The sequence below is a fragment of the Pelophylax lessonae genome (genome assembly GCF_965119305.1).
Source record: "Pelophylax lessonae genome assembly, chromosome: 5".
Lineage (NCBI taxonomy): Eukaryota > Metazoa > Chordata > Amphibia > Anura > Ranidae > Pelophylax > Pelophylax lessonae.
In genome coordinates, this window is record NC_138772.1 from 498,835,571 (window position 1) to 498,860,799 (window position 25,229).

At 41.4% G+C, this 25,229-nt stretch overlaps 1 protein-coding gene across 1 annotated transcript in view; it reads left to right on the forward strand.

Annotated features, from left to right (window-relative positions):
* Nucleotides 1-25,229, forward strand: part of LOC309556569 (fibrocystin-L-like) — a gene marked incomplete at both ends in the record, with an annotated part of 290,856 nt that overhangs the window by 162,173 nt on the left and 103,454 nt on the right. The window contains 9 exons of the mRNA XM_082259013.1: nucleotides 3,968-4,124; nucleotides 7,243-7,322; nucleotides 7,420-7,549; nucleotides 8,723-8,852; nucleotides 13,977-14,218; nucleotides 17,396-17,532; nucleotides 17,762-18,791; nucleotides 19,590-19,781; nucleotides 20,184-20,335. Of these exons, the coding sequence (XP_082115139.1) occupies nucleotides 3,968-4,124; nucleotides 7,243-7,322; nucleotides 7,420-7,549; nucleotides 8,723-8,852; nucleotides 13,977-14,218; nucleotides 17,396-17,532; nucleotides 17,762-18,791; nucleotides 19,590-19,781; nucleotides 20,184-20,335 (2,250 nt within the window). The remainder of the gene's footprint in view (nucleotides 1-3,967; nucleotides 4,125-7,242; nucleotides 7,323-7,419; nucleotides 7,550-8,722; nucleotides 8,853-13,976; nucleotides 14,219-17,395; nucleotides 17,533-17,761; nucleotides 18,792-19,589; nucleotides 19,782-20,183; nucleotides 20,336-25,229) is intronic.

A 25,229-nucleotide genomic window follows, 5' to 3' on the forward strand; every position in this document is an offset into this window, starting at 1 on the left:
AATGTTCTTATGAGTGCACTGTGGAGGAAAGAAAGCATACGCAGAAGTGGGCCTTCTAAAGCCATGGATCTAGCAATGGATGATGTCTTTATATCCAGATGTTTGGCAATGGATTCTGTATTATTGTTTTCATGTTCTTAGCCAATGCAGTGTACCATGCCTCATTCTTAGACCAGTAAATATAAATGGTTGCAGCTCATAAGTTGAATGTGGCAATCTTCTACAGATACATAATACAAATGGTTCCCTAGCATCATACACGGATCACAGATAGAAGTGCCAAAAGAGCTGGTGCTATGAGTTGAAATCACTACTTTACATCTGTTAATTTTAAGAGCATGTTTTACCCCATGTTACCACAACAAATGGTAATACACTCCTCACTCACTCTTGCGTTTCTTGTGTGGACATATAGCAAGGGGAAATCTCCCCAGCGGCATATGGACAAGAAAAAAAAAAAAAGCCTGACGCTGTCCCAAAATTATAAAATAAAAATGTTTTGGCTAGAGAAACCTTTGACTTCATGCTTCTGTGCTTTTCCAAATAGCAGGGCACATATATTTACCTTCCATTCACTCCCCTGCCATTTGGTTGTGCTTCCAGGAGTGAAAGAAATGCCTGTGTAAAGTACAAGTCACCAAAGTCATTGCTTACACAGGTCTACACACCTTTTAGACAGATACTGTATAACAATAACAATATACTTTCAATGGTTTCACAAACCCTTTAAGTTTACTAATACATGTTAGTGTATTTGTAGTGCTAACCTGGAAGAAGCCCTTGGAAATTGCCCGGATTCTTTTTCCCAGTAGTTGCCCTGCAGACAGATACATAATCACAGTCACTCTTTGGCTAAATAATAAGTCTAGGGGTGTTCTTTTTTGGTGTTTTTTATTTTTGGGGTAACCTGGATAGGGTTGGGAATTTGAGTGGGATACCCCAAAAAGAACTATGTACAAGGTTCCTTGTTCCCACTCGTCTAGCCAGAATGTACCCGGGCACTGACCCTCTTTTCTTTCGCGATTGCGGACATCGGGATTCCTTGCTCCATATTTGGTGGGAGTGCCTGCGTATCCGTAGTTTTTGGAATAAGTTGTTTTGTTTGATCCGCAAAGTCACAGGGCTCTCAGCTCCCAGGACCCCGGAAGTAGCACTGCTTCTTGGCTCCGGCGTACAAGGGCCTAGAACCAGTGTGAAACTCATGCAATTCATGTTGTTGGGAGGGAAGCTTACCTTGGCTCGGGCGTGGAAGTCTCCCTCGGTCTCTATGGGGGCGACCAAACGCAAAATCTCTTGGATCATGACCCAGGAGAAGATGGTTAGCATCTTCCGAGACAAGCAAGCGGAATTTGAGGCCATATGGGAACCCTGGTGTCTGTACATCTCACCTCCTTCATCCTAATTACTCTGACGGGAAGAGCGGAGGAGTTGTTTTGTATTTTCTCCCTCCTGTCCCTTCTCGCATCCACTCCAGCATCTCCGCCCTTTCTCCTTTCTCCTTTCCCCTTTCTCATCTTGAGTTCTTTCCTTCTTTTCCTTTCCTTTTCTTTCTTTCTGATCCTCCGTACTTCCTCCTTTCTTGTGGCTTATAATTTATCTACCTTTCTCAGGACCTATATCTTCAGAGGGTGATTATATGCAAACCCAGTTCATAAGATTCAGGGTGGGGGGGGTTCCCCTACCTGGTTTGCAGAGGGCACTTGTAACTTACATGGATGTCCTATGTTTTGTATTTTTATGCTCCGTCAGCGGGCTGGGACTCGGACAATTTCATAATTCTATTTTAGTAAGCATGCCTATCTTGTTATGCATTGTTGCTATTGTTTTCTTTATGAGGGCCCTTCCCATGTGGGCTCTGTATATGTCACATTGTGTACCTGACTTTTGCAATATTCCCTGAGATTGTATGTTATTATTCTACTTATGTCTTACAAAATAAAAAAACTTTTGCAAGTAAAAAGAACTATGTACAAGATGAAGACAATAAAATTCCATCTGTAGAATTAAAAAAAAATTCCTTGCAAAAGCAAACTGTGGACTTTGTAGAAGAAGCAGTTAAAAACACTCAATCTTCATCTTTAGAGCAATAAGAGCAGAGTCCCTTCCCAAAAAAATTAGATACACTGAGCTCTTAAGGACACCAGTCGATGTCCCCATTACGCTAACACACAGCTGACTTTCTAGTATCAGAGGGGTGGCAGCAGCCCAAAGGGCTCTAAGATCTCTCTCTGTACTCACAAATGTCTCTGGAGAGTTGGTTGCCTCCTTCCAGCATTCATCCAACATCTTTCTCCTGTGAAATCAGACTAGATCTTCAGACAAAATCCCCTCAGTCAGCTCTCTGTAACTTCAGCATCCAGGCCCCTCAGCTAGCCCAGCTGAGGCCTCAGGAGTAGTAAGCACTTGGCAGGGCTGTCTACAGAGCCGAAAGCCCTCCAGGCTAAACTTCTCCGCTCCAGGACAAGACCCAGAAGCTTTGTATCTCATTGTATTTATACAGACTCCCTGCAACCTTCAGGGCCACCCTCCCTGGTATAGACCCGGGCTGTATAAATATTCATGCTGCTATTTGCTTTGCTCTACACCTATGTTCCAGAGAAATCGACCCTTCTTTGTAAAGCAGAGGAAACAATCAAACCAGCAGTAGTTGAAACACTGAGCAGGCCTACAGTAACTAATTACATGCAGCTGTACTAATTACAGTGAGCTAAACTATTTTTTTTTATCTAGCAACAAAAATACAGTATTTTTTAACAACTTCCCACTCCGCTTATAACAGATTGATGGCTGAGGGGGGCTTTCCTCCTTCTAAGTAGATGTCCTATGACGTCCTTCTAGAATGCACCACTTGTGGTGTCACGCAGCGGCGCTATTTGTCACTGGACACAGCCAATTACTGATCACTATACCAGCCCACTGTCAGTACCATGTGATCACTGTGACTAATCACAGCAGATAACATAAAAATTGTAAACAATAAATGGCTTCCTTTCATGATATCCATTGTATACAGTTGTGTTGGTAGCTATGATTGGTCACAGTGATCACATGGTACAGACAGGGCCAACAACAGATCATCTGTACCATGTAATTCGCTTTGGCAAATCACTGCTAATCACAACAAAAGATACTGAATGAATCAGTTTCATTCAGTAAAATTGGGTGCTTATACCAATGAAATTCACTGGTATAAGCGATCAAAATGTGTAAAAAAAAAAAAAAAACCTGACCACTTCCTCAGAGTAGTACAGTGTTACTATAGTAACACTCTAATACTCTGGTCACAGTGTGTTAAAAAAAATCATAAAAAATAAATAAATTTAATTAAAAAAACATATTTTTATTTCTTTGTTTATTTTTTTTTTTACAAATTGTCAACAGTCAGTGTCCCTGATCACTGCCATATTAGTTATATGATAACACTGTACTACACTGGTGAAAATATGTAAAAAATAAATTTGTGATTTTTTTAAAAATGTCTTTATTTTCCATAAAATTGCGCCAAAAAAATGAAAACTTCACAAAACTCGCCATGCATCTTATTAAATGCCTCGGACTGTCTACTTTCCAAAAATGGGTAATTTGGGGGTATTTGTACTGTCCTAGCATTTGTGGGCCTCAAGAAATTAGATAGGCCATTAGTACATCAGGTTTGTCAGAATGTTAAGGTAAATCCCCCTATAGTGCCACAAACAGCAATAAATACAGATATTCTAACTCTTCCCTATGCTGTCCAAAAATAAAATGTTTTTTGGGTGGGATTAATGATAGATCAGACCTAAAAGAGGGATAATTGTGAAGAACAGGGGAAAAGAGGGATTTGGTTGCCAACTAGAGGCAATGGAGATCTAGCTAACCTAAAGGATTCTGCCCCCCTACTTTTATCTGTTGGATATATAGGTTCCCTTTTTCATAAAATAGAGTTTAAGTTACTGTGTGATATGATTTCCATGTTTGTTTGTTTCAGGACAATGCCAACTTTTTCTACATTGATGTTTGGTCCTCTAAATATACCTGGGGAGGGGAATCGCCCCCAGATGAAGGTTCAATGGCTGTTATCACTGAAGGACAGACTATCCTACTAGACCAAAGCACTCCAGTGCTGAAGATGCTGCTGATTCAAGGTAGGACCAAGCCAGAATTCCAATTTACATCAGGCTGTTCATTAGGTCCTGGTAGACTTTACATTTTCAGTATTAGCCATTTATTAGGAACTGTATTCCAAGTATGCTTTACCAGTAGCTAGTAGGGTATATATAAACAGTATGCCTGTAGATCAAAGCAGGACACCAGTGGAATGGGGTTGGGTCCTGTGGCTGCTGACTATTTCTTCTGGACGAGTATGTTTTTTAGACTTACACAGATTAATCTTTTAAAAAATGGGTGTGGTTTATCAAAATAGAAACTGATGAATGTGATCTAGAATTTCAGCCCTCCAAGTAATGGGCTGTACCCCAAACATGTACAACTCCAGTCAAGGTTTATTGCAATGTGTGCAACCCGTTTTTTGGACAGTGGACTACAGTGGAAGAAGAATGAATTCCAGGGCCTTGTCACCTTGCTGATTGCAGGGAATCAAGGAGGATACATGATGGCATGATCAGTTGTATGTTTTGGTGGGTCAGTTTCATAAATAATAATTGTCTGCATTATCCAATATCAATCTACCCAATATCAATCAGAAGCCTAATGCGTTTGCATGCCAATGTTGTTATCGCACCATATATTCTTCTTTCCTCAATTATATAATTTGTTAATTAAGTAAACAATTAAGAAAACAATTGGGGGAGATTTACTAAAACTAGTGCACACAGAATTTGGTGCAGGCGTGCATGGCAACCGATCAGTTTCTAACTTCAGCTGGTTTAATTAGGCCGGGTTCACACTGCCGACATGGAAGTTGGACGACTTCCAAACGGACTTTGCCCTATGACTTCATGTCTGACTTCCATGCAAGTTCAATGAATGGGATCCGACTTTGATCTGACCATACCAGGCCCTTTGAGCCTGTCATGAATCTTGAGGGGGGAACCCCATGCAAAAATGTAAAAAAGAAAAAAAACGCATGGAATCCTCCCCAAAATCTATACCAGACCCTTATCGAAGCACGCAGCCCAGAATGTAAGAAAAGTGGGGGAGCCTCCTCCTCAACCATACCAGGCCACATGCCCTCAACATTGGAAGGATGGGTGCTTTGGGGCAGGGTGGGCTCTTCACTCCCAAAACTCCAACGCACCTTGTCCCCTTGTTGATGGGGACAAGGGCCTCTTCCTGACAACCCTGGGCAGTGGTTGTGGGGGTCTGGGGGGCAGGGGGCTTATCAGAACCTGCCCCTTCCCCATGTGAATGAGAATGGAGTACATACCTCCACTCATTCACCCAATAAATTGTCAAAAACAAATAGAGTACATGTGTTTTTGACAAAGTCCTTTAATAAAAAAAGAACAGATGTAGCTCAATGTCTTCTTTCTCCGGTGATGTCTTCTCCTCCTGATTCTTCTCCCCCCCCCCCCCTCCGGTTCTTCTCACCCCTCCAGTTCTTCTCCCTCCTCCGGTTCTTCTCTCTCTGCTGACGTCTTCTTCCTCCAGTTCTTCTCCCCCTGCTGCTGATGTCTTCCTACTCTGGTTCTTCTGCTTATTCTTCTCCCTCTGCTGCTGATGTCTTCTCCCGATGCTATCTCCCACAGTTGTGCTCTGTTCCCTGCTGATTTTTATATAACCATCGGGCATGGCAATCTGATGACGTCATCCAGAGACCTCACCCTCTTGTGTGACATTACCGCCCAGTGCATGATGGGGCGATGCCGTCAGACGTTTGGTGAGGGGTTCCCCTTAAAGTTCATACCAGACCAAAGGGCCTGGTATGGAATTGGGGAGGAACCCCACACCGTTTTTTTTTTTTTTTTTCAAAACTTTGGCGTGGGGTTTCTCTTCAAGATCCTCAGAGCACAAGTCACATGCCACAAGTCGGATCAGTTAAGATGATGATCTGAATTTGATCCGACTTCAGTGATATTGAATGGGCTGAAAACGGACCAAAGTCAGACCAAAGTAGTGCAGGAACCTTTTGTGTCGGATCAGTTAAGATGGCTCTCATAGGAAACCATTGATTTATACATGTCATGCAACATGCACTCTCAAAGTCAGAGCTTATGTTGCACCAGTGTGAACCGGGCCTCAAGCATGGATGATAAAACCTAAAAGCTGATTGGTTATTATGCACAGCTTCACCAGATTCTGTGCACACCAGTTTTAATAAATCTCACCCACTATGTCTCCTTTTCAAAAATATAGGATCAGCTATTACCTCACAAAATTGCTGCCTTTGTTCTGTCTCAGCCTCATTTACCAAATCGTCTTACAGTGTTTCTGAATCGAAATCGTTTAATTTGAAATACAAACATTTTTTAATTCAAACACTGTGAATTCAGCTTTCACTGATTGTTTTTGGGATCTCAAAAAGTGCAGGGATTCTCAAAACTAGGGGGAAATTAATAATGCATGCACAACTCTTCTAAATTTAAGCCCCGTACACACGATCAAATTATCGAACAATCTGTCGTCCGTTTTTTGTGGCATGCTAGTCTGATGTGGAAAGTGAAGAGGTTATTTTCATACAAATTTTCCCGTACGACAGAATTCTACTTCAGAAGTGATGTCATGTGTTGGATTGCTTTGTATGTGTTCTTTCGTCTCTGAGCATGCCTAGTCTTGCTCTTAAGATTTTTTTCGGTCGAAATCTGTACTAATGAGACGAAAATCAGACGTATTACGGACGACAGAAATTTTATAGCCTGCACATCAGGATTTTGTCAGCCGAAAAGTCGGAGTTGGCTGTTGAAAGCACCATACTAACAATCCGAAAATCGGCAGATCGGTCGTCGGACGAATTTTCCCTACAGATTTTCTTATCGTGTGTACGGGGCTTTAGAACATGGAGCAGATGCTGCTCCAAAATAACAAAAGGGGTGAAAGCAGCTTTTGTTAATTAGGAGTAATGATTTCTCTATTCTGTGGCTCACAGTACAGAGAACAGACTGACAGAGGTGAATGCCCTGCTATCTACCACCCTGAAAAGTTTTATAGTACACTAAAGCACACTGACATATGATTGCTATTACTTTATGTACTTTATTGTGTAGTGTTTAATTAAACAAGACCAATATAAATGATGCATTCTGCTTCAGTGTAAGTAGGTAATATAAGAGTTTAATATGCATACATGTTTTTTTTTAACATCAGGAGGAACTCTGGTTTTTGATGAAGCTGACATTGAGCTCCGGGCTGAGAATATTCTTATTACAGATAATGGTGTTATGCAGGTATGGCTGACCACAGCGGTATTACATTATAGGAGAATTAATGGACTTAAATATTATTGACTATAATAGGTTTGGTTTGCTTTATGTTTATTTGTAGGTTGGAACTGAGGCTGCCCCATTCCAACACAAAGCTATCATCACTCTTCATGGACATATACGCTCCCCAGAGCTACCTTTGTATGGGGCAAAAACATTGGCAGTCAGGCAAGGAACTTTGGATCTTCACGGTAAGTCAAATTTTTTTTTAACCACTTAAGCCCCTGAAGATTTTACCCCCTTCCTGACCAGGGTTTTTTTTGCGATTTTTTTTACTGTGTGATTTTAACGGACAATTGCGAGGTTGTGCGACGCTGTACCTAAACGAATTTGACGTCCTTTTTTCCCCACAAACAGATCTTTCTTTTGGTGGTATTTGATCACCTGTGCGATTTTTTGATCATGCGCTATAAACAAAAAAATAGCGTCAATTTTGCAAAAATAACAATATTTTTCACATTTTTTTTATATGAAATTCCCCAAAAAAAATGTAAAAATCAAATTTTTTAACATTTTCGGCCAATTTGTTTTATGCTACATATGTTTGGTAAAAAAAATCGCAAAAAGCATATTTTTATTGGTTTGCGCAAAAGTCATTGGGTTTACTAACAAAGGGAAAGATTTTTGTCATTTTTGGTGTTTTTTTTTTTTAACGAGTAATGGCGGCGATCTGCGTTTTTTTTTTGCGGGACTGCGACATTGCGGCGGACATATCGGACCCTTGACTGACATTTTTGACACTTTTGAGGTTACCAGTGACATTACTGCAGTAATCAGTGCTATACATATGCACTGTTACTGTAAAAATGACACTGGCAGGGAAGGGGTTAACTGTATTGGAGAGGGAGGGGTTAAGTGTGTCCTAGGGGCGTGTTTCTAACTGTGATGGGACATGGCTACTAGTGTAAAAACAGAGATCAACGGTCCTACATAGTAGAACTGTCTGATCTCCATTTTTACACAGGGGAGAATGACAGGCGGCTTGTTTACATTAGCCGCCTGCCTTTCTCCCTTCCCGGTGAACGATCGCGAGTGACCGGCGGACATCGGGTCTGCCGGTCACATGCACTGACTTGTTAGGGAACGAGCCGGGGCGGGCGTGTGCCTCAGCGGGCGTGCGCTCGCCCGCTATTGGCTCACAAGCCAGTGACAGGCTAGTGACGTACCGGTACGTCACTTTGCCTGGCCGGGGCTGACCGCCGCAGTATATGTACTTGCGGCGGTCGGCAAGTGGTTAAATAAATTTCAATAAGGTAAATAAATGTATAGAAACCCAAAATCTATGGAATAACATAAAACATACTGAAAAAAAAAAAAAAAAAAAAACAGAGAAGGCCAATCAGACTCCTGTTGATGTTTTCCAGGTATTCCTGTGCCGGTAACTTGGACCCACCTAGCGCAGACTGCAGAGGCTGGAAGCTCCACTCTGCTTCTAAAGCAAAGTGTGACTTGGAAAGCTGGGGATGAAATTGTGATTGCGTCAACTGGACACAGGTACATTCCACACTATTCTTCACCAGTCACATCACACACCAACAATGTTTTACAAGATGACTTTCAATTTACTGCTGTCCAGGAATACAGAATTCTTTTCTCCATTGAATCTGAATCAAAGTGGAGGAAGAAACTCGATGTGTCAAATGACATGCGAGTAACATTGTAAAAGAAAGAAAAGAGGGCGCACCAGCCTTGTGCATTACCCAAGTGATGTTTAATAATATAAAATTAAAAAAGATGTACTCAGAACAAATCAGTCATAATCCACAATGGACACAGATACAAGTAACACAAATAAATATGATAAAATCCTTATGATTTTCTGTCAGCTGTTCCTAGCTATCCATATGTAAAGTAAAACCAAGTTATGGACATCTTTTTGAAGTTATACTGATACTTTAAAGGATTGGTGATGATGATTTTGGCAGCCTAGTAAAGGGAGCAAAGAAGAAAGTGAATAATTACCTCTCCTGCTGCCAAATGCCGTTCCATTCAATAGAAATCTCTGGCTGAAGTTTTCACTGAAGTCAACACTTCTAGAAGTGTTCATCTGTTGTGTCCTCTGCAGTGCTCAGTGGCTCCTCCACCGATTTCCACGTCACTTCTGTGTCCTGTGGTGACATAGGGCTCAGTGAGCGGAACAAATGAACACTCAGGGGAACACAGGAGATCTTCTAGAAGTGTTGGTTCTGCACAGACATCAGCCTGCAATTCCTGTTGATTAGTGCATCACTGTGCGTTGTGGACAGCAGGTGAGAGAAGAAATAGGGGTCTTCAAAAAGTGTCCACACTTTTATACTTTCGTTGGAAACAGTGGGGGTGGGAGGAGTGGTAATTGGTGGTGTCTAATGCCCCATACACACGTGCAGATTATCTGAAGACTTTTGTCTGCAGACTTACCAAAACCATATAATATGAGGTCAAACCTAAACACTTTCAATTTGTATGCAATCCGGCAGGCCCTTGCACTACATAGAAAAGGTAAATCTGCAGACAAAAGTCTGCAGATAATCTGCACGTGTGTATGGGGCATAAGAGTGTCATGTAACTAATTTGTCTGGCTGACCTTGCAGTTTAGTTTAATTAGTGTAATTTGTTTTTTAAAATTCTTAATAAAAAGAGTTAAAAAAAAGTGTGGAAACTTTGTGAAGAACCCTTATATCTAATTATTCTTAGAGGGCCAGTTTTTATATTGACCTTCAGACTGCTGAAAGGGTAACTTTAATTCCAATATTAGCAAGCCAGGCTCTCCTCCTTTTTCTGAATAGTAAACATGGATAATAAAAGTAATTTCTGGTATGAAATCACTAGAACATCAATACTTTTTCCAGGTTTTTGAACTCCATTTATCACTACAACTAGTGAAATATTAATTCCCATGATAATTTAACATTTTTGTAAATATTTTATTTTATCTTTTCATGTGACAACACTGAAGAAATTACACTTTGCTACAATGTAAAGTAGTGAGGGTACAGTTTGTATAACAGTGTAAAATTGCTGTCCCCTGAAAATAATGCAACACACAGCCATTAACCTTCTTAGCGGTATTCCCGAGTGTGGCTCGGGGTTAAATTTCAGAGCCAAAAGCGGTAAGCCCGAGCCACACTCGGGGTACCGCCAGAAGCATCGCTGGATCCTGTAAAAGAGGTTTCTTACCTTGTCACCGGGATCCAGCGATGTGTCTTGGCGGTGTCTCGCGGTGGATCTTCCTCCCGATCCTCTCCGTGCCCCGGCTTCTGTCTCCTGTGACGTGATGTTCGCAGGGGGGTGAAACCCATTCAAACCAAATAAATTCAAAATAAAATAAATTCACATTACATTGCCCCCCAGTGCCCTTTCCTGCAGTTTTACTGTACTTTTTATGTAAATATATATATATATATATATATATATATATATATATACAGTATATACGTAATTCTTGTGAATGAGCAGCCCAAACCAACTGTATACATTATATATATATATATATACATAATATATGTATACATACATATATATATATATATATATATATATATATATATATATATATATATATATATATAAAATGTATACAGTTGGTTTGGGCTGCTCATTCACAAGAATTACATGCAAAATAATGGTACCACTTTCAGCACCTAAAATCCAAAAGAATCATACCACCAGGGAGGTTAATGTCTAAACTGCTGGCAACAAAAGTGAGAACAGCCCTAAGTCAAAATGTCCAAATTTGGCCCAAAGTGTCAATATTTTGTGTGGACATCATTATTTTCCAGCACTGCCTTAACCCTCTTGGGCATGGAGTTCACCTGAGCTTCACAGGTTGCCACTGGAGTCCTCTTCCACTCCTCCATGATGACATCACAAAGCTGGTGGATGTTAGAGACACTGCGCTCCTCCACCTTCTGTTTGAGGATGCCCCACAGATGCTCAATAGGGTTTAGGTCTGGAGACATGCTTGGTCAGTCCATCACCTTTACCCTCAGCTTCTTCAGCAAGATAGTGGTCGTCTTGGAGGTGTGTTTGGGGTCTTTATCATGTTGGAATACTGCCTTGTGGTCCAGTCTCTGAAGGGAGGGGATCATGCTCTGCTTCAATATCTGACATTACATGTTGGCATTCATGGTTCCCTTAATGAACGGTAGCTCCCCAGTGCCGACAGCACTCACACAGCCCCAGACCATGACACTCCCACCACCATGCTTGACTGTAGGCAAGACACACTTGTCTTTGCACTCCTCACCCAGTTGCCGCCACACATGTTTGACACCATCGGAACCAAATAAGTTTATCTTGGTCTCATCAGACCACAGGACATGGTTCCAGTAATCCATGTCCTTGGTCTACTTGACTTCAGCAAACTGTTTGCAGGCTTTCTTGTGCATCATCTTTAGAAGAGGCTTCCTTCTGGGACGACAGCCATGCAGACCAATTTGATTCAGTGTATGGTGTATGGTCTGAGCACTGACAGGCTGACCCCCCACCCCTTCAACCTCTGCAGCAATGCTGGCAGCACTCATACGTCTATTTCCCAAAGACAACCTCTGGATATGATGCTGAGCACATGCACTCAACTCCTTTGGTCGACCATAGCGAGGCCTGTTCTGAGTGGAACCTGTCGTGTTAAACGCTGTATGGTCTTGGCCACTGTGCTGCAGCTCAGTTTAAGGGTCTTGGCAAACTTCTTATAGCCTAGGCCATCTTTATGTAGAGCAACACTTCTTTTTTTCAGATCCCCAGAGAGTTCTTTGCCATGAGGTGCCATGTGGAACTTCCAGTGACCAGTATGAGAGAGTGAGAGCGATAACACCACATTTAACACACCTGCTCCCCATTCACATCTGAGACCTTGTAACATGAACAAGTCACATGACACCGGGGAGGGAAAATGGCTAATTGGGCCCAATTTGGACATTTTCACTTAGGGTTGTACTCACTTTTGTTGCCAGCGGTTTAAACATTAATGGCTGTGTATTTAGTTATTTTGGGGGGACAGCAAATTTACACTGTTATATGTGATGTACATTCACTACTTCACATTGTAGCAAAGTGTAATTTCTTCAGTGTTATCACGTAAAAAGATAGAGTAAAATATTTACAAAAATGTGGGGGGTGAACTCACTTCTGTGAGATACTGTATACTGTATGTATTAGATCTAGATATCTAGGGCATTAGCTGCACGTATTGTAACTCTGTGCTTGAGAAGGGCATGTTAACTGAAAAGTAATGACTTGCTGATCATTAGAGATGGGCCAAACACCCCCCTGTTCAGTTTGCAGCAGAACTCCCAAACATGGGAAAAGTTGGAACCCGAATGGTGAACTTCATTGAAGTCTATGGGAGCCGAACAGGAAAAATCGAAAGTGCCAATTTTGAAGACTTATATGCAAGTAATTGCCCATAAAAGGGATATTGGGGTCTGGGTACTGCCCTGGGGGACAGGTATCAATGCAAAAAATGTTTTAAAAACTAGCATTTTTCAGGAGCTTAAAGTGCAACAATAAAAACAAAAAATGTCTTTAACTATAGTTCCCGGGGGGGGTCTTCTTGGTCTGCCTGTAAAGGGGCGCATCTGTAACATGCATAGAACATGCTGTAGCAAAAATTACATTTTTCTATAGAAAAAAAAAAAGTCAAATCACATTTAAATTGACTCGTGGTTACAATTGCAAGGGTCTGGTATGAATTTTAAGGAAAACTCCATGGCAAAACTTAAAAAAAAAATGGTCTGGGGTTCCCCCCAAAATCCATACCAGACCTGTATCTGGGAATGTAGCCTGGCAGGTCAGGAAAGGGGAGGACGAGCGCCAAAACCATGGCCAATGGTTGCGGGGGTCTATGGGCAGGGGGCTTATCGGAATCTGAAAGCTATCTTTAACAAGGGGGCCCCGAGACCCTGCCCCCTCCATGTGAATAAGTATGGGGTACATAGTACCCCTACCCATTCACCAAACAAGTGGGACATTTTTTGACAATTCCACATTGCCCCCCATGTAAATCCATTGTCAATCCTGTCGCCCGCTGCACCCGAAAAATAATCCTACCCCTTTCCTGACCTGCCAGGCTGCATGCCCAGATACCCCTGTATGGATTTTGGGGGGGACCCCATGCTGTTAAAGGGCCTGGTATGGACCCCATGATGTTTTTTTTTTTCTTTTTTTTTTTTAACCAGCAATTTTTTTATTTTTTCTTATTTAGCTGTCAGTGGGAAACCCAATGACAGCTGATGACTCATCGGTTGTTAAGGACACGGCGTCCAGCTTCCCAGGCCCAGCTCCTTAACAACCAGCTTATACAGCCAAATAAGGGCGCAAAATGCACTGTGCATTGCGCAGTGCATTGCAAGGGATTTAGCGGGGCGAACACGCGTCGAACACCCTGCGAATTCAGGTGTTGGACAAACAGGCCAAATAGCCAATGCTCAGCCCGAAATCATGCTCAAGCCGAAACGTTCGCCCAACACTACTGATCATATATAAGATGGAATAATAAAGAAGCATTTATTTGATATGTAAATTGAGTAATTTTTGCTGTTCTATATGGATTGTTATGTATAAAGCAACTTGAGCAGCACTTATAAATCACTGACAGGATCACATTCTGGTGACCTTATATGTGCATTGTTTTCCCAATAGGCTTAGTCAAAGTGAGAATGAAAAGATGACTATACAATCCGTGTCTGCTGATGGCAAAAACCTGACTCTAAGTCAGCCACTGGTGTACCGGCACTTAGGCATATCAGTCACTCTGCCTGATGGAACAGTCTTTGAAGCTAGAGCTGAAGTTGGCCTTCTTACAAGAAACATTCTGGTTAGAGGTTTCACCAATGCAGAATGGAGTGACACAATACCAGCATGTCCAGATGGATTTGATACAGGTAATTTATGGATTTCTAAGGTTTTGTTTCAGCCATGTTTATGTGCTGTCCAAATGGATCTGTTTTTTAGATAAATCTCAAGTCTTCTAGGTATATCATGAGTCTCAGGTTAGATCATGTGTGGACAGGTGTGGATTTGCAGTAGCAGCCTGACCGTGTGGCTTTCACACTTCTGAGTCACTGGTCCTAGGCATGTAGCAAATGGATAACAGAAATGTTTTTCATTATTAACGTAACTGCTGTGAAACAAGTATTTACAGATGTAGAGTCTTGCAGTGAAAACCTACCTGATTCTGTACATGACAGATTTCTTTTAACTCTTTTCTACATTCTGTATATTACTATGCTCTGGGCTTGAGATATGTCAATCAACATCCTCACCTTAGCAGCCACCAGTCAACACATTGCATTGCTGGTGGACTTTTTGTATACAGCAATAAATCCACTTTCTGCATGAATTGAGAGTGCAGCCATCTCATCATTTTGTCTACAATTGTTCTATGTATAAAGGGATGTAGGCTCTGCAGCTTTCCTCATTAGTGCCCTGCAGGTCAGCAGCTGATTGATAATTATGAAACCACTCCCATTAGATTCACTTTCCCACATGAGCACAGATAAACACACAGGGATTTCTTCTGAATAATTAAAGGTAGGAATCTGCAACAAAGGTTGTTAAAATCCTTGCAATGTACAGTGGCTCGAAAAAGTATTCATACCCCTTGAAGTTTTCCACATTTCCTTATGTTACAACCAAAAATGTAAATTTATTTTATTAGGATTTTATGTGATAGACCAACACAAAGTGGCACATAATTGCGAAGTGGAAGGAAAATGATGAATGGTTTTCAAAATGTTTTACAAATAAATATCTAAAAAATGTGGCGTACATTTGTATTCGGCTCCTCTGAGTCAATACTTTGTAGAACCACCTTTCACTGCAATTACAGCTGCAAGTCTTTTTGAGGATGTCTCTACCAGCTTTGCACATCTAGAGAGTGACTTTTTTGCCCATTCTTCTTTGCAAAATAGCTCAAGCTCTATCAGATTGGATGGAGAGCATCTGTGAACAGCAATTTTTAAGTCTTTCCACAAATTCTCAATTGGATTTAGGTCTGGACTTTGACTGGGCCATTCTAACACATGAATATGCTTTGATGTAAAACATTCCATTGTAGCTCTGGCTGTATGTTTAGGGTCGTTGTTCTGCTGGAAGGTGAACCTCCGCCCCAGTCTCAAGTCTTTTGCAGACTCTAACAGGTTTTCTTCTAAGATTGCCCTGTATTTGGCTCCATCCATCTTCCCATCAACTCTGACCAGCTTTCCTGTCCCTGCTGAAGAAAAGCATCCCCACAACATGATGCTGCCACCACCATGTTTCACGGAAGGGATGATGTGTTCAAGGTGATGTGCAGTGTTAGTTTTCCACCACATATAGCGTTTTTCTTTTAGGCCAAAAAGTTTTATTTTGGTCTCATCTGACCAGTGCACCTTCTTCACATGTTTGCTGTGTCCCCCACATGACTAATAGTTGTCCTGTGGACAAATTATCCCACCTGAACGTTGGATCTCTGCAGCTCCTCGGGGGTTACCATGGGCCTCTTGGCTGCTTCTCTGAATAATGCTCTCCTTGCCCGGCCTGTCTGTTTAGGTGGACGGCCATGTCTTGGTAGGTTTGCAGTTGTGCCACACTCTTTTCATTTTCAGATGATGGATTGAATAGTGCTCTATGTGATGTCCAAAGCTTGGGATATTTTTTTTAAAAACCTAACCCTGCTTTAAACTTCTCCACAACTTTATCCCTGACCTGTCTAGTGTGTTCCTTGGCTTTCATGATGCTGTTTGTTCACTAAGGTTCTCTAACAGACCTCTGAGGGCTTCACAGAACAGCTGTATTTATACTGAGATTAAATTACACACAGGTGGACTCTATTCACTAATTAGGGGACTTCTGAAGGCAATTGGTTCCACTAGATTTTAGTTAGGGGTATCAGAGTAAATGGGGCTGAATACAAATGCACGCCACACTTTTCACATATTTATTTGTAAAAAAATGTTGAAAACCATTTATCATTTTCCTCCCATTTCACAATTATGTGCTACTTTGTGTTGTTCTATCACATAAAATCCCAATAAAATACATTTACGTTTTTGGTTGTAATATGACAAAATGTGGAAAATTTCAAAGGGTATGAATACTTTTTCAAGGCACTGTACATAGATCAGCCAGGGGGGAATGTTTTTTCTCAACAAAAGTGGAGTTACGCTTTAAGAAATAAATTTTTTCCATATTTTTTGCATGTATCAGCCTGTAACAAAAAAAAAAAAAAAAAAGAGAGTCTTTATTAAAACAGTGTACCACATAAAAGTCTTTTATGTTTTTTTTTTTTTTTTTAAAGAAAAGTATTTAGGTAGATAAATAGTATTTAGAGTTATTCACAAGTTGACCAAGGAATGCTGAAAATACTAAATTTGGCCTGGTCATCAATGACCTCTGGTCACGAAAGGGTTAACTAACTTGTTGTTCAAAAAAGTATCCAAACTTAGTTTTCAATAAAGTATTAGATCCCTTTCACACGATCGGACCGATCAGGTCCACCTGTCCTTTATTCAGGCGGACCTGATCGGCCACCCATTCTCCTCTATGGGGAGGAGGATGTCAGCGGAGATGTGCCGTCTGCCATCCAATTTAAGAAGATCCGCTGAAAACAGACGGATGGAGATACGATTACCATCCATCCAGCAGGTCGGATCAGATGGTATCGGATAAAAATGGACATGCTGTCCATTTTCATCTGGTCTCCCCATAGAGGAGAGCGGGACTCTGACAGGTCCGTCTCTGCACAGTGAGCAGAGACGGACCTGTCAACCGCCTGCTCAGTGGGGATCAACGGAGAGGTCCCTGCTGAGCTAGTGGAGTCTGCCGAACAGATCTGCACCATTTGAAAGGGGCCTTAGAGTCTTCGATATCATCAACACAGCTGTATAATGTTCCACCTCTTACTCTTCCCTATTCCATCAGCAAAGAGTCGAGGTGCCCATCAAGGTAGAAGTGTCCATAGACTTGCTACTATGATATGAATACAGCAAGTGAAATTGTTATCAATGGTATGGATAGTGGAACTGTGCATGTCCGATGTGCTCTTTACACTACCTCGAGTGTGTCCTGTCTTGTTCCAGGTGAATTTGCTACACAAACATGTTCCCAGGGAAAGTTTGGAGAGACAATAGGAAGTGATCAGTTTGGCGGATGTATAATGTTTCATGCACCGGAGCCCGACAAGCTGCAGTCCATTGGAAGAATAGAATATGTGGAGGTAACTGATATGTTCCTGGGATACTGGGGATATACCGGTATGTACAATTCTACCCTTAATAAGCAGTTAGCCCTTGCAGTGGGGGGACCCACTTGTTATATTTTTATTTTTTTTAATTCCCAGAGTTTAGCTTTAGGTTCTACTTTTAATATCAGTTTCAAGTAGACTGCTATTATCAGTAGCTTAAACATTTCAGAAGAGAAACATAACTATACTGTATGTCTTCCAGGTTTTTCATGCAGGTCAAGCTTTCCGGTTGGGACGTTATCCTATTAACTGGCATTTAATGGGTGATGTCCAGTTTAAGTCATATGTACGGGGCTGTGGGATCCACCAGACCTACAACAGAGCAGTAACTATCCACAACACTCATCATCTTCTTGTTGAACACAACGTAATTTATGACATCATGGGAGGAGCCTTCTTTATTGAGGATGGTATAGAACATGGTAATGTGCTTCAGTACAACCTGGCAGTATTTGTTCAGCAAAGTACCAGTCTACTGAACGATGACATTACACCAGCAGGGTATTGGGTAACAAATCCCAATAACACCATTAGGCACAATGCAGCTGCTGGTGGCACACATTTTGGTTTTTTGTACAGAATGAATGACCACCCAGATGGTCTATCCTATGACCCGGACATTTGCCAGAAACGAGTGCCACTTGGTGAATTCTACAACAACACTGTCCATTCTCAGGGGTGGTTTGGCATCTGGATATTTGAAGAATACTTTCCCATGGTAACAGGATCTTGCAGTTCTTCTACACCATCTCCTGCTGTTTTTAAATCATTGACCGCATGGAACTGTCAGAAAGGGGCTGAATGGGTAAATGGAGGTGCTCTTCAGTTTCATAACTTCACCATGGTAAACAATGAAGATTCTGGCATAGAAACCAAAAGAATAATTTTATCTTATGTCGATGGATGGGGTGAGACCTATGGAGCTGTCCTTAAGAATGCCATCATTGTGGGCCATCTAGATGAACTAGGACTTGGCTCTAGTTATTGTACAGCTAAGGGTATAATTCTACCATTTGATGAAGGATTGACAGTATCATCAGTCAAGTTTATGAATTTTGACAGACCAAACTGTGCAGCCATTGCAGTGACATCAATTGCTGGATTGTGTAGTGACAGGTGTGGAGGATGGAGTGTGAGGTTTAATGGAATAGAATATTTTAATGTATCCAACAAAGCTGGATTCCGGTGGGAACATGAAGTTGTTTTAACTGATATGGATGGGACTCTTACAGGTAAAATTAGTTTTCTTTAAAATTGGGTTAGTGCTAATGATTTATTATCTTAAACAATGCCTAAAACCCAAAGAGGGTAATCTAACACCCCGTGCAAGCAAAGATTTTACACATCCAGAAAAAAACTAAAACTCCTGTATAGCTTATATACTATATGACCAAAAATATCAGGCAACTCCTCCAAATTATTGAGTTCAGTAGCTTTCAGTGGAGGGTATTGTGGAGGGTACATTTTACACACTTTTAGGGCCACAGTTTAGTAAAGGACATTTTCAGTTCCAGCATTACTACATCCAAGTGCACAAAACCAGCTTCTTAAAGATATGGTTTGGAAACTTTGATGCAGAAAGTCACAAGCCAACTATTTTAGCAAAATGGGCACACACTCTAAAATCGTGTGCTAAGCCTTCCAAAAAGAGTAGAGGCTGGTATAGTAAATGGGAGTGTGGGGGGCTACATACCAAAGACAATGTTCAACAAGCTTACTGTATATAGGTGTGCTGATCTGGTGTTCACAAACCTTTGGCCAAATAGTATAGCCGGAATGCACAGATACTCCATCAGCAGGGTGGTTCCCTTGATTTGAAGCCTGCAAAAGCCTGTGCTGGAATCAGAAAGCTTGATAGATCTGCTTAAAGCTTCTCTTACCTTTTTCCTACAATGAGTAGGTACACATGGCTCTAAATATCTGCATCCAACCAGCCAATCCTAGAAATTTTAGAGATAAAATTAAGGACGTCATACCACTGTTATATTACCCACAACTTTTAAATTGTGAAATACATTCTTTTCATATAGGAAATGCAGGAGCAAAGGTGGTACCAGCAAATGGGTTACTTGACCCATCACAGTGTAGCCAACGTAGTGATTGGAGTGCTGGTTTCCCTGGGTCTGTCTGTAACTCCACCGTCAGTTTCCACCGAATGGCATTCAATAACCCATCTCCATCCTCCCTTATCTGGAAAGATGTCATCATTTCCAACTCCTTTGGTAAGTTTTTCAGTTTATTGGCTTTGCACAAAACTCCTAGTAAACTCCACGTAAACATGGAACAATGTTCCTGATAGCTGTGTGTACTAGTATAAAGCTTTCCTGTTTATTACATTGTAACTTTTCTTCCTTTTTCTTTTTTGTTCTTTCTTTTCCTTTTCATCCTCCTATCCATTTCTACCGGAGGTTCTTCTACTTTCCTTTAATTACTTCCTTTTCTTTTCCTTTTTCTGGCTCATTTTTCTTTCCTTTTCCTGCTTTCTTTTATTTTATTTTCCTTTTTAGTTATTATAAATTTTCATTTTCCTTCTTTCTTTCATTATTTCACCCCCCTCTTTTAATATTCTTTTGACCAGATCTCAAGGGTTTTTCTTAACTCTAATATGTTTTTATTTAACTTAGGTCTCACTGTTGTTCCCTGCTTATCTAAACGTTTAACTCACCCGTATGGATGGATGGCCTTACTGCCTAATGCAAATAGCTTATATTGGTATTTCAGTAATGTGGATTTCATCACAAATATTGCATACACTGCCACTTTCTATGGATTTAAGGTAAACTAATATATATATTTATATTCAGCAGATAAACCAAATGTATGAAGAAAATTGTAAAGATGCATTCACACTTGCCTCCTGTAGTGTATTAACACGGACCAGGCTGTACAGGTTGCTTCTTTATTCACTGAACATCACGCATGCAACTAACTTCAGCCACACCCAGCTCCCAGACATATACATAATTGTAACATTTTGCAGACAGCAACTTAACCCGTTGCTTACCATACTACGTTCCCTCCTCTCTTTGAATAAAACATAACATGCACAACGTATTAATAAGATTAACAAAATGCATGGATGAACAACTAGAAATTTAAACTATAAACTCCTGACTATACACATAGTCCTTGAGGTAGGCCGGTGGATTAGTTGCTCGTTTTTCTCTTGGCTATTCCGATGTGGATGGTTGTGGATTGAAGTCTGGATCACTGGCAGTATCATCACTACTCTTTGCCTGTTCGCCGTCTTCCGATACTTGACCTTCTGACTCAATAAATTTCTTCACAAATGAGGAATTACGCACTTTTGTCTGTCCATCTAAATCCTCTAAAACAACTTGAGTACCTCTTTTCTCCTTTACAATATAAGGCTCAGGTTCAAAGAACGGAGCCAGTTTGCTAAACCGATCATTTTGAAGCAACACCTTATCACCCTGTTGAAGGCCACTAGGTTGACATTGGCGGCGGTGGTTTGCATACTGTTCAGCCCGGATCTTCCTTTCCTCATCAATATGCCGAAAAGGTTTCTGACTCATAGGAGGACCCCCAATGTCTGGCAATTTTGTCCTGAATTTGCGACCACAAAGAAGTTCCGCAGGACTAACTCCAGTGACAGTATGCGGAGTTGTGCGATAAGCCAAAAGAAAACGCCACAGTTCCTTTTTCCAGTCTCTTCTCTCTAAATGAGCAATCCGCAAAGCTTTCAGCAAGGTTCGATTCTGGCGTTCCACTTCCCCGTTAGCCTGTGGCCAGTATGGAGTTGTACGATGATGTTCAATAGCATTTGATTTCAGATAATCCTGAAATTCCTGAGAAGTAAATTGGGCACCATTATCACTCACAATCCGTTTAGGCAACCCATGAGACGCAAAAATGCTCTCCAACCCCTCAATTACAGTTGATGATGTAGCTTTAGTGAGAACTACCACCTCTTTCCACCTTGAATAATAGTCCACAACAACTAAAAGATGGTGTCCAGATGGAATGTCGCACAGATCAATGGCTAAATCTTCCCATGGTCCCTCAGGTAGAACAGTGTGAGTTACTGGTTCTGGTTTAGGTTTGCTGCCCACCAACTGACATGCTCGACATGAAGAAACCAAACGTTTCACATCCTTGTCAATTCCTGGCCACCAGACTTTCTCACGTAATCTTTGTTTGGTGCGTACAATGCCTTGATGGCCCTCATGGGCTAAATGTAATGTACGTTTCCGTAAGTCTTTAGGCATCACAATACGATTGCCACGTAAAACTAGTTGTCCTGCAATACTCAGCTCTTGTTTGATTCTGTGATAGCTTGGGTCACAATCCACCCAAACCCCTTGTCTTACACATTTTCTCAACCGAGCAATTTCCGGATCCACAGATGACAATTCTTCAACCTCCCGCGGTGTCTATGCCTGAGGCATGGCGTTAGTAGCCACAAAACGAATGTACTCTTCTGCTAGGTTATGAACAGGTGCTGAAGACTGAGGCAATCTGGAAAGTGCATTTGCCGCATTAGTCGGTCCAGGTCTGTACCGCACTGTAAATCGATACGGTAACAATCTGAGAACCCATCTTTCAAAGGAACTGTGGCGTTTTCTTTTGGCTTATCGCACAACTCCGCATACTGTCACTGGAGTTAGTCCTGCGGAACTTCTTTGTGGTTGCAAATTCAGGACAAAATTGCCAGACATTGGGGGTCCTCCTACGAGTCAGAAACCTTCTCGGCATATTGATGAGGAAAGGAAGATCTGGGCTGAACAGTATGCAAACCACCGCCGCCAGTGTCAACCTAGTGGCCTTCAACAGGGTGATAAGGTGTTGCTTCAAAATGATCGGTTTAACAAACTGGCTCCGTCCTTTGAACCTGAGCCTTATGTTGTAAAGGAGAAAAGAGGTACTCAAGTGGTTTTAGAGGATTTAGATGGACACACAAAAGTGCGTAATTCCTCATTTGTGAAGAAATTTATTGAGTCAGAAGGTCAAGTATCGGAAGACGGCGAACAGGCAAAGAGTAGTGATGATACTGCCAGTGATCCAGACTTCAATCCACAACCATCCACATCGGAATGGCCAAGAGAAAAACGAGCAACTAATCCACCGGCCTACCTTAAGGACTATGTGTATAGTCAGGAGTTTATAGTTTAAATTTCTAGTTGTTCATCCATGCATTTTGTTAATCTTATTAATACGTTGTGCATGTTATGTTTTATTCAAAGAGAGGAGGGAATGTAGTATGGTAAGCAACGGGTTAAGTTGCTGTCTGCAAAATGTTACAATTATGTATATGTCTGGGAGCTGGGTGTGGCTGAAGTTAGTTGCATGCGTGATGTTCAGTGAATAAAGAAGCAACCTGTACAGCCTGGTTAGCACATCTCATGTCCACACAAATCCGAATATCTGTGCCCTTTGGTACAACAACTAATGGCGATACCCACGGAGTGGGTTCTTCTACAGGTTCAATAATGTCAAGGTCTAGCAGCTCTGCCAGTTTGTGCTCAACAGGTGATCTCAGGCTATAAGGAAGTCTGCGTACTGGCTGTGCAATAGGCTTTACATGTGGATCAATGTGAAGCTCCAAATGAAAATCCTTTAATTTTCCAAACCCAGAGAAGCAATCTTTAAATTCCTCTGTCAATGCAGAAATAGCTGGAGACACCATATTCACTCTTGCGCTGCCTACATCACGGCCAATCTTTAACACCCCTAGTGCCATTGCGGTTTGACAACCAAGCAGAGGTGACCCTGTGCCATCTACAACATAGAATTCGGTCTGCAATGGAGGACCAGTCTCATGTGTTTGAACAGAGGTATAAAATTTGCCTTTAAGTTGTAGTGGTGTACTGGAGCCATAAGTATAAATCTGTTTAGTGGTGTTACACAATTTAAGGTGATTTTCTCTGCCATTAAGACTGTGCCAAGAAGCTAAGTCCATAACATTGCATGTAGCTCCAGAGTCAATCAACACTGACACATCTGTATTTCCAATCTTAATGGTTAATGTCCCAGCTTGCAGAGAACACAGGGAGAATATAAATTCACAGTCACGAGCACTCTCTTTATCCTCAGCTATAACATTTACTTGTGCTGATGGTCCTTTGGTTTTGTTATCTCTGGGTGTACTTCTACACACAGCTGAAAAATGACCTGTCTTTCCACAAGCATAGCACATTTTATTCTGTACCACAGTGCAGTCCTGACTTGTGTGTCCCTCTCTGCCACATTTACTGCAGGTGATATGTAAAGTCCTCTTTGGAAAACTCTCTTTCCTACTCCAGATATTCCTATTATTATAGGTAGGTTTGGAGACTGTATTGACAGATGCAGTGTCCTTGGTTTCAATATGCAGAGCCTGGAGCTCAGACAGTTCAATGGCTCTTGCAATCTCCTGCAGACTAGTAAGTGTGAGACTAGGTTCTCTCAATAATCTCCTCCTGAGGTGCACAGATGTGCATTTCTCTATGACCTGATCTCTGATTATCTCCTCAGTTACAGTCCCAAAATCACAAGACTTTGCCAGATATTTCAGCCTAGTCACATAACTGTCTGTGGTTTCTCCCGGCTCTTGCACAGCCTGTCTAAACTTATATCTTTCATAGGGAATATTTTTCTTTGGCTCAAAGTACTCACTCAGTCTATTCATGGCTGTCTCATAGTCTGAATCTTCCCCTGTTGCTCTCAGGGTTTCAAAAATGTCCTGAACTTGAGGTCCAGCTAGATGCAGCAGCATGGCTCTCTTCTGAGCAGGTGCAGTCACTCCTGTGGCTATAACATAGAGCTGAAATCCCTTCTTCCACTTGTCCCAGCGCTGTGAGAGACTAGTGTGGTCTCCAGACACATCAAACGGTCCGATAGCCAGTAAATCCAGAAAGCTAGCCAACCTCGTCGCCAAAATGTAGTGTATTAACACGGACCAGGCTGTACAGGTTGCTTCTTTATTCACTGAACATCACGCATGCAACTAACTTCAGCCACACCCAGCTCCCAGACATATACATAATTGTAACATTTTGCAGACAGCAACTTAAACCGTTGCTTACCATACTACACCTCCCTCATTTGGTTTGTTAAAACAGGATATCTGGGAAGTATAAACAAATGTTATGCTTCTCAGATCAATTTCTCATGTGTTTACATGCATTTAGGAGCTTTCAGAGTATCTAATCTAACCTTGGATGCACAGAATTCTATTTCTTTAAATACAGCTAAACTGAACGTACCTAAAAGGAGGTAAACACATTGTGTGAATTATACAGTTTAAATCCATTACACACATTTATACGCAGCTGTAAATGTCCTATACAGTAATGGCATAGAAATGCATGTATGTCATTGTAATTGCGAATGAGGCCTTAGAGCAGTGATGGTGAACCTTGGCACCCCAGATGTTTTGGAACTAGATTTCCCATGATGCTCATGCACACTGCAGTGTAGTTGCGCATCATGGGAAATGTAGTTCCAAAACATCTGGGGTGCCAAGGTTCGCCATCACTGCCTTAGAGCGTTGTAAAGAGGTAATATAGCATAACCTTAAATAGAGCGTTTTATTTTTAGAAATATGCTTTATAGCAAAGTAAGAACTTATCTTAACCACTTAAGCCCCGGAGGATTTGGCTGCTCAAAGACCAGGGCCTATTTTGCGCTTCAGCACTGCATGACTTTAACAGACAATTGCTCAGTCGTGC